This window comes from Meles meles, chromosome 7 (assembly GCF_922984935.1).
Source record: "Meles meles chromosome 7, mMelMel3.1 paternal haplotype, whole genome shotgun sequence".
NCBI classification, from domain to species: domain Eukaryota; kingdom Metazoa; phylum Chordata; class Mammalia; order Carnivora; family Mustelidae; genus Meles; species Meles meles.
The window spans coordinates 55,215,728-55,226,084 of record NC_060072.1 but is presented as its reverse complement, the minus strand read 5'-3'; the positions used below and the strand labels follow the sequence as shown (position 1 = coordinate 55,226,084).

Sequence of the window (10,357 nt, the reverse complement as noted above, 5' to 3'; positions counted from 1 at the left end):
TTGCTTATATGAATAAACAGATATTTATATATAAAATATATGGATGATTCATATTTAATTCAGCAGACATATTGTATAATGCAGGCTCATATTTTATTCAATGGGTAATTACCTATTACTATCATGATTTATTTTAATGCCTACACGGGTCTAGATTTGTCAAGTAAAAACCACTTCTAGTTGACTCTTGTATCCTTTTGACGTGTCTCCGTAATGCTTTTAGTGTTTCCTTACATTCTTGCACAGCAAAATATTTTGGGTTCATTTTGTATTTTATCTAATCTTGCCCTGGATTTACTATTTCTCCAAGGAGTCCTGATTTCTTTTAGTGTAGAAGTGTACTTAAAAATCAGGATTTGCTAGCATACACACATACACATCTATTATTCTCTCCATGTGTTTGTTTTTCTATATATGTATGTATATGATGAAAATATGTATATGATGTATGTATATATGTATGTATATGTATGTATGTATATGATGAAAATATACTGGTATCTCTAACCCAATTAAAAATTACAGACTATTCTTTCAATGTTGTATATCCTCTTTCACAAGGAAAAACATTTTTTTTCTGGTCTACACACTCATTTACTCAATCATAAAATACACTGAAAGTAGTTTCAGATTTTCTAACACATACCACTTGTAGAAAGAAAGTGTACTAACTACATCTCAATACTTCCTTATTGTTCATGAATGCCTATATGAGGACATACAGTAAAAAATCTGTTCAAAGGTTATTTTGGAAAAAAAAGTTATTTTGGTTGGTTCTCTTTTTCCCCCCCTTCCGATTATTAATTTGAAGAAGTAAAGGCTGTATTTTTTTTTTAACACCTAAGGACTTTACCATTTTATTTTAACTTAGTGACAAAATACAATTTTATATCTAGAAATTCACTGAAGTATAGAAGTATTTACTATATTCTTATCAATAGGTTTCTATACATTTGCAATTATTATAATTTTAAAAGTAAAGAATAAGGAATTTACATTATTTGTTTCCAAAGAACATATCTTTTTTTTTTTTTTTAAATTTGTTTATTTACAGCATAACAGTGTTCATTGTTTTGGCATCACACCCAGTGCTCCATGCAGTACGTGCCCTCCCTATTACCCACCACCTGGTTCCTCAACCTCCCCCGCCCCCCCCCCCCCCCCCCCCCCCGCGAAAAGGCTGTATTTTAATTGCATTTTGCTTTAGGTTTTTTTCTCCAGCCCTTATTTTATTATCTAAAACATTATCATCAAGACTCAAAACTAAACAAAAGGCATACTGATAATAGTGTAATCCCTCTTCCATAACTTCCATCTCATTTTAGGCAATCAAATTTCACTTATTTCTGGTTTCTTCTTCCCATTTGTATTTTGTTTTACTCACTTTTTTTTTTATAGGAGGGTATCACGTTCTTTTTTTTTAAAATTTAATTTAATTTTTTTCAGTGTTCCAAAATTCATTGTTTATTTTAATTATGCTGCTTAAAATGCTTTGGAAAAGCACAGAGCCCCAAACTGCGTGAAAATCAAGGAATAACTTCTGCTCCTTCATCCTCACTTTTCAGCGGTTCACCAACGAATGGCAGGTATGACCATGGTGAGTCCTAAATTGATTTAAATGCTGCACCAACTTTGGAGAATTCCTGATCTTTCCAAGGTGGTCCACAATCACTGGGCCCGGGGGCAGATTTCAGCAGTGGAGAGATGGGGCAGGAAACCAGGCTTTAAGGAGGTGGACAGATTTTCAATGTGCCCCAGGCGTGCCCCAGGCAAAACCCGGGGGCTCTCCTGGGCGTCACCTCCAGGGCCGGGAGAGGGGGACAGAGGTGTGTGTGCTCTCTGCCCGGATGGATGGAAGTGGTCCCGGGATGGAGAGCAGGGCTCTGAGATGTGTGTATCGCTGTCCTGCAGAGACGGGGGGACCGGGGTGGGGGGGGTAGAGGGGATGGGGGGGAGGAGGGCGGGTCGCCGTCTGGGATGAGCGGAGTGGGGGGCGCTGTCGGGGCTGCAGTGCTGGTAGACCGCTATCTGGCAGCCGGTAGGGGGCTGCCCTACCACCAGGCGACGCCTCCTCAGGTCGCTGCTGGGTTGTGGGGTCTGCTCCTCCTATTTGTGTTTTTGAAAAAGTAAACAAATATGGAGCCTCTGACTGGCTCAGTCTGTAAATCGTGTGACTCTTGATCTCCCGGTTGTGAGCTCAAGCCCCATGTCTAGAATAGAGTTTACTTAAAATAAAAAATTAAAGAAAAAAAAAAGATAGGTACATATTACCTTTCCCCCCATTTCTTATACAAATGATCGTTGGCACTTTCTTTTTTATTTTGTAATATGTAAGAGACTGCTTCATCCATTTATAAAATTATTTCTTATTCTTTTCCATGGCTTCATAGTACCGGAATGGATTCAGCAACGTTCTTAGGTTTATATTTGTTTCCAATATTTTGCAATTACACACAATACTGCTATGAGAAATCTTGTGCGTATGTGTTTACTGATTCTGACACCCAATTCCAGTGTGTGTCGGGGGTGGGGGGAATAGGGAGAGAGGTTTCCTATACCACCCAGTTCTTCATTCAGTTCTGTCACTCTCTACCCAGAGATAGCATCAGGTCCCATGGGCTATAAGGGCTCAGTACCACCAGACAGACTGCCAATCAGAGGCTAATCCCAGGCTCATGTTGTTACTTGTGCTTTGACCCAAGTGGTTATAAATCAGGGGTTTCCATAAGCCCCTTCCCCGGGTCTGTTAATTGGCTAGAATGTCTCATTAGAACTCAGGAAACCAGTTTCCTCAGCAGATCACCCGTATAGTACAAAAGACATTAGAGGATACAAATTGAAAAGTCATTTGGGGAGATAGGCAGAATGAGGTCCTGAGCAAGGAGCTTCTGTCCTTGTGGAACGTGGGACCCCGCACAGTGGCACTTGGAAGCATTCTGATTCACCAGCCCAGAAGCTCTCCAAGCCCCATCCTTTTTGGTGTTTTATGGAGGCTTCACTATATAGGCATGATTGATTAAATGATTGGTCATTGGTGATTGACTTCACCTCCATCTTTAATCCCCCTGCCCCAGAAATCAGGGAATTGGACTGAAAGTTTCAACCCTCTAATTCTGGTTGATTTCCCTGCAACCAACCTCTATCCTCACCAGCTTTCCAAAAGTCAGTTCCTTAACATAAACTTGGCTGCAGCTGAAAGGGGCTTATTATGAATAACAGGACACTCATTTCACCTTTATGGCTCTGAAGCGATTTCAGGAACTGAGGACAAAAAACTATATATTATAATGTAACATGCTTCCACTGTTCTTATCACTTAGGAAATTCCAAGGGTCTTGGGAACTGTGAACCAGGCACCATGGGTGGGAGACAGAAATATATGTTTATTTTAAATTATAATATTACAGTATTTTTGTATTTTTGAAAGTGTATCTTCAGTGTAAATTCAAATAAACCCAAACTGAAACCCCTGAAGCCCAACTCCAGAAATAATTATTTTTAATTGTTTTGTGTATCTAGTGTTTCCTTATACAGACTCAATCAAATGTATTTTTATTTTCCAACATTAATAAGAAAATGAAATGAAATAATTATATGTTCCTCTTCTCTCATACACTTAGTAGAAAAAATATATAGGCATAGTAGTATGCCTATATATTTTCAAATTTTATCAAAGAATTTGAGCATTGATCAAAGCAGGTATTTCTGACATAGTCCATAGAATTCTTGTTATTTTCAATATTAACAAAATTTCAGCGCACTTATATTAATAATAAAATTGAAAATAATGTTCGAATGGAATTTTTATTTACCTTCCAAGAAGTGTTTCATCAGCAAGGTCACTTGAATCTATTAATATTCTTAATTACCTATTTAAAAAAACAGTGTTTACTACTTAATAAATGTTATATTTCCAAGTAATGTAAGAAGCTCTCCCATGTGTTAATCACTATTTTCTAATTGAAAAGGATAGGATTCAGCATTTGGTAAACACCCGGGGGTTCAGGGACAGTGGCCCTCTTGGAGAGGTCCCAGGAGCACTGCACCCTGTCCACAAACCTTGCCCTATGCATCTCTTCCATCTAGCTGTTTCTGAGTCATATCTTTTTTAATAAATCAGTAATATAGTAAATAAAATGTTTCTCCACATTCTGTGAGCTGCTCTAGTAAATTAATCAAAATCCAAGGAGGAGGTTATGGGAATCTCTCTGATTTAGAGTTAGTTCAGAGCCCCAGGTAACAGCCTGGGCTAGTGACTGGTGTCTAAAGTAGGGTCAGCAAAGATAAACTCGAAATGGATAAAAGACCTCAATGTGAGACAGGAATCTATCAGAATCCTAGAGGAGAACATAGGCAGTAACCTCTTCGATATCAGCCACAGCAACTTCTTTCAAGATATGTCTCCAAAGGCCAAGGAAACAAAAGCAAAAATGAACTTTTGGGACTTCATCAAGATCAAAAGCTTCTGCACAGCAAAGGAAACAGTCAACAAAACAAAGAGGCAACCCACGGAATGGGAGAAGATATTTGCAAATGACAGTACAGACAAAAGGTTGATATCCAGGATCTACAAAGAACTTCTCAAACTCAACACACACAAAACAGATAATCGTATCAAAAAATGGGCAGAAGATATGAACAGACACTTCTCCAACGAAGACATACAAATGGCTATCAGACACATGAAAAAATGTTCATCATCACTAGCCATCAGGGAGATTCAAATTAAAACAACATTGAGATACCACCTAACACCAGTTAGAATGGCCAAAATTAGCAAGACAGGAAACAACGTGTGTTGGAGAGGATGTGGAGAAAGGGGAACCCTCTTACACTGTTGGTGGGAATGCAAGTTAGTGCAGCCACTTTGGAGAACAGTGTGGAGATTCCTGAAGAAATTAAAAATAGAGCTTCCCTATGACCCTGCAATTGCACTGCTCGGTATTTACCCCAAAGATACAGATGTAGTGAAAAGAAGGGCCATTTGTACCCCAATGTTTATTGCAGCAATGGCTACGGTCGCCAAACTGTGGAAAGAACCAAGATGCCCTTCAACGGATGAATGGATAAGGAAGATGTGGTCCATATACACAATGGAGTATTATGACTCCATCAGAAAGGACGAATACCCAACTTTTGTAGCAACATGGACAGGACTGGAAGAAATTATGCTGAGCGAAATAAGTCAAGCAGAGAGAGTCAAGTATCATATGGTCTCACTTATTTGTGGAGCATAACAAATAACATGGAGGACATGGGGAGATGGAGAGGAGAGGGAGTTGAGGGAAACTGGAAGGGGAGATGAACCATGAGAGACTATGGACTCTGAAAAACAACCAGAGGGTTATGAAGGGGTGGCAGGAGGGGGGGGGGTGGGAGGTTGAGAAACCAGGTGGTGGGTAATAGGGAGGGCACGTACTGCATGGAGCACTGGGTGTGATGCCAAAACAACGAACACTGTTATGCTGTAAATAAGCAAATAAAAATAAATTAATTAATTAAAAAAATAATAAAAAAAAAATAAAGTAGGGTCAGAAGGAGGTAGTCGTATAGGACCAAGCCCTGACCCTCCAGAATCTGACGACATCTCCTAGTAAATAGTGTGAGAATTGAACTGAACTGTAGAACTCTTGATGTCTGAAGAGTTTCTTGTTGGTGGTATGGGAAACAAACCTTCTCCACACACTGAACCTGCTCTCAGAATGAGTTCACCCTGGTTCTAAGAGCATCCCCAAATAACATCTGATAATGTCAGAGCAATTATAAATGTTTGTCAATAGAATAATTGTTTTCATATCAAATGTGTCAAATGAAGATGAACTGCCTTGGAAATTTTCCTGGTAGCTCAAAGTCAATTAAAAAATTTTGTATCTATGGCAGTATCTATGTATGTATCTATGTATCTATGTGTGTATCTATGGCAGAATGTGTGTATAATGAGTTTGAGTCGATGTGTCTTAACTGCAGGTACTCTGATTCATATAAAAATCAAATCATAACTTTTAGTAATCCTAACCAAAAACAAATTCTCTACTCTTCAGATTTCATTTTGATATTTACAAAAAATCTTTATGACATTACTGGTGATGTCCCCTTTCATTTCTAATATTAGTAATTTGTCTCCTCTCTCTCTCTCTCTCTCTTTTTTTGACCTTTCAAGAAAGTGGCATTTTTAAAATTGATTTTGTCCATTGATTTCCTGCTTTCAATTTTATTGTTTTCTGCTCAAATTCTTATTTCTTTTCTTCTGCTTATTGGATTGAATTTGCTCTTCTTTTTCTAGTTTCCTAAGGTGGAGGCTTAGATGATGATTATAGATCTTTCTTCTTGTCTAGTATATGCATTCAATGCTATACATTTCCCTCTAAGTTCTGCTTCCCCTGCGTCTCCCAAATTTGATAAGTTGTGTTTTCGTTTTCTTTAGTTCAGAATATTTTAAATTTCTGTTGGGATTATTTCTTTGACCCACATGTTCTTTAGAAATGTGTTATTTATTCTCCCTGTATTTGGGGATTTTCCAGTTCCTTTCTGTTATTGATTATTAATTCCATTCCGGTCTGAAAGCAGATGTTGTATAATTTCTACTCTTTAAACTTGTTAAGGTGTACCTTGTGGCCCAGAAGGTCATCTATTTTCAAGAATGTTCCAGGTGAGCTTGAGAAAAATGTATAATCTGCTGTCGTTGGATGAAGTAGTCTATAGATGTCAATTAGATCCTATTGAGTTCCAGCTATGTCCTTACTGATTTTATGCCTGCTGGATCAGTCCATTTCCAACACAAAGTGACAGTTGTTCAGTGTTTCTATATAATTGAGTCATAATCTATTGTCCTCTTTATATTGAAATTTAAAATGTGTTTTGCCTGAATTATCAGGAAAATGATGAAAATGTGTTTATGCCTCTACTTATTCAGAGTAAGTGTCTACATTGGCTAAATTCATTTGCCACCTCTATAAACTGTTTTTCCTTTATATATGTTTAAACGGTCATAAATACAACCCAAATGATGAAGTTGTAGTTGATATTTAAAAGGATGAAGTCAAATTTTTGTTTCTGTTCTATTTCCTGCGGGTATACATTTGGCACTCCTACTCCACAAGTCAGGTTAACAGATGCAAAATAGTCTCAGGAGGATAAGTGAAATCCATGAAACAGAAACTTTTATTTGCATCTTCACAAATCGTACGTAGGCATTCAGTCTGGACACATGTTTCCCAGACTCGCTATGTTATAGATGAAACTGAGGTGGTCTCCACGAAGACATTTCCGATTCCATCACAAGGCATTTTGGGGGCATTTTTAAGTCTTTATGTAATGGTATAGAAGAAAAAAATTCTTCCATCAAGCAGCTAACGTTCGTCTCATTCTGCAGCAGGTAACCTAAAATAAATGTAACAGAAGCAATACTAGGAATTGGCAGATATGATAAGCATACTGGAAGGCCTCCTTATTTTTATAGCAGTTAGTGAAGCAGTACTGGGTGTTCTAGGGAATGGATTTATTGGACTTGTCAACTGTGTAGACTGTGTGAAGAACAAAAAGTTTTCGATGATTGGCTTTATTCTCACGGGCTTAGCTACTTCCAGAATTTTTCTGATATTGTTAATAATTACAGATGCGTTTATAAAGCTATTCTCTCCAGATATGTATTACTCTGGTAACCTAATTGATTGTATTAGTTACTTATGGATAATTATCAATCAATCAAGTATCTGGTTTGCCACCGGCCTCAGTATCTTCTATTTCCTGAAGATAGCAAATTTTTCCCACCATATTTTTCTCTGGCTGAAGGGTAGAATAAATAGAGTTCTTTATCTTCTGATGGGATCCTTGTTTATTTCGTGGTTATTTACTTTTCCACAAATTGTGAAGATTATTAATGATAACAGAATGAGGAGTGGAAATACAACCTGGGACTTCAACATAACAAAAAGTACATTCTTAACTAAGCAGATTTTGGTCAACCTAGGAGTCATTCTTCTCTTAACACTCTGCCTCGTTACATGTTTCTTGTTAATCATTTCCCTCTGGAGACACAATAGGCGCATGCAACTGAAGGTCACTGGACCCCGAGACCCCAGTACAGAAGCACACGTGAAAGCAATGAAAGTTTTAATATCTTTTATCTTTCTCTTCATCTTGTATTTCATAGGCATTGTCATAGAGATAGCATGTTTCAATCTGCCAGAAAACAGATTGCTGTTTCTTTTTGGCATGATAACCGCAGCCATCTATCCCTGGGGTCACTCCCTTATCCTAATTCTAGGAAACAGCAAGCTGAAGCGAGCCTCTTTGAGGGCACTGGGGCAATGCAAGTGCTGTGAGGCCGGGACACGGCTCACAGCTGCACAGACCCACGTGGGGAGAAATGGATGTTCTAGGAGAATAATCTAGAGAAGAAGCCCCTGAAGATCTGTTTTACTTGCACCACACGCACTTGCATTGATTGTAACCATGTTACTGAACATTGCGAAAATCGTCCGTAACTATCTTGACTACATTCTAGGAAATTTTACTCTTCAACGTGACGATTCGGTGGCTTCGTCACCTTCCCAACCCTGTGATGTCTTCTTCCCACACACCTCCTGGAGGAAAACCAGCTTGGAGACTATTTTCACTGATATGGGTACAATGGTGAGAATAAGCACCTAAAACAAGAGTTTGCACTGTGCTTTGCCCACCTTTCTGAACCACTGAGAGCCTTTCACCAAGAAGACCCGTAGAAACAGAAAGCAAGATGAAGGGAATCGTAATCAGCCTTGATATTTAGAACATGGATGTAAGAGTCAGAGACAGAGGTGTGTGTTTTGAGTGTGCAATTTTAATTCTTTAAAAGATAACTTTTACTCTCACTGTTTAAATCTTAATTTGTGTGGAATTGGATGTGTTTGATGGGATAGAGATAGTAGTAGATGCTCAGTAAGAAGGAGCTAGGAAGCACAGCCTACATGGGGGTCAAGGCATTAGAGCCCTGATGGAGTCTTTATATTTCAAACCCACTGACTGGAGATGAAGCAGAATCACAAACCAACTAGAGTTGAGCAAAACTTCTGCTAGAGGTACAGATCCAAAGGACTCAACACGGTCCCTGAGTTATGCTGAGGGACACAAAATTGAACCTGGGATGAATCAGTATGAATTAGGAGATGTTCTGCTTTAAGCTCTTACATATATTTAAGTTCATACACACAAACTTGCACTCACAGATGTATTTCAAATGCTGATTTTAGAAGGGAATATTTATGTCCAACCCAGAGTGTGAACCAAGTAACTTATTTTGGTCACTTGCAGAAGTGCATTGATCTTATACCATGACCTGAGGTCTAGAAGATTTCTAACTATAAGTGCTTAATTCATTCAGATAGTTTTTGAACACTAACTCTGCTAGGGGCTGAGGCTATAGTACTGAACAAGAGGCCAGCATAAGGAATAAGATATTCTAGTAGAAAAGCAAATAAATAGCAAATAATAACTTAGACAATTTTATTTGTGGAGTTGTGAAAGAAAAACTGGATACTAAATAAATGATCTGACTTGGTCCTGGGAAAAGAGAAGGTGCCATTGAGGTTGAACATTGCTTTTGTTTCTGTTCTTGAGCTCTGAATAATGCCTAAGAGTAAGGTGGGCAGAGCAGGAGAGATTTGGGGTGGGGAACTTGCAAATGCATACGTGTTGAAGGAAGGAGTAGAGCGCATTGCAGGAACTGAAGGTCCAACTGAAGCTCGATATATATATCGAGCATATAGAGAGTGTAGTATGTGAAATTATTTTTTAAGAAAAACTCTAATATGGAAGAATTTGATAAATTCCTTGGAGAATTGAGAAGTTGCCCTGCAGAAATAGTAAATTAATATTTTTTCCACTTTATTTTATTTTTTTTCAGTGTTCCAAAATTCATTGTTTATCACCTTACCCAGTGCTCCATGCGATATATGCCCTCCTTAATACTCACCACCAGGCTCACCCCACCCCCTAACCCCCTCTCCTCCAAAACCTTCAATTTGTTTCTCGAGTCCACAGTCTCTTATGGTTCGTCTCCCCCTCCGATTTCCCCCAACTCCCTTCTCCTCTCCATCTCCCAATGTCCTCCGTGTTATTCCTTATGCTCCACAAGTAAGTGAAACCATATGATAATTGACTCTCTGCTTCACTTATTTCACTCAGCATAATCTCCTTCAGCCCATCCATTCTCCATATATAGTACAAATTCTGGTTGCAAATATACATATGCACAAGTCTTCTTTTGGAAAATCTCAGAATAACAAATCTTTTACATTCTCCCTTCATTCAGTGAGTTTGACAGGTAAATACCCCTAATTTTAACCTTTTGCTGGACATACAATATTTTTTCATTCAC

At 38.4% G+C, this 10,357-nt stretch overlaps 1 protein-coding gene across 1 annotated transcript; it reads left to right on the top strand.

Annotated features, from left to right (window-relative positions):
* The first annotated feature begins 7,422 nt into the window (after positions 1 to 7,422).
* Positions 7,423 to 8,389, top strand: TAS2R10 (taste 2 receptor member 10). Its single transcript, XM_046010915.1, is given in 2 exon segments — positions 7,423 to 8,346; positions 8,348 to 8,389. Coding segments are annotated over 2 exon segments (966 nt in total).
* The last annotated feature ends 1,968 nt before the right edge of the window (positions 8,390 to 10,357 follow it).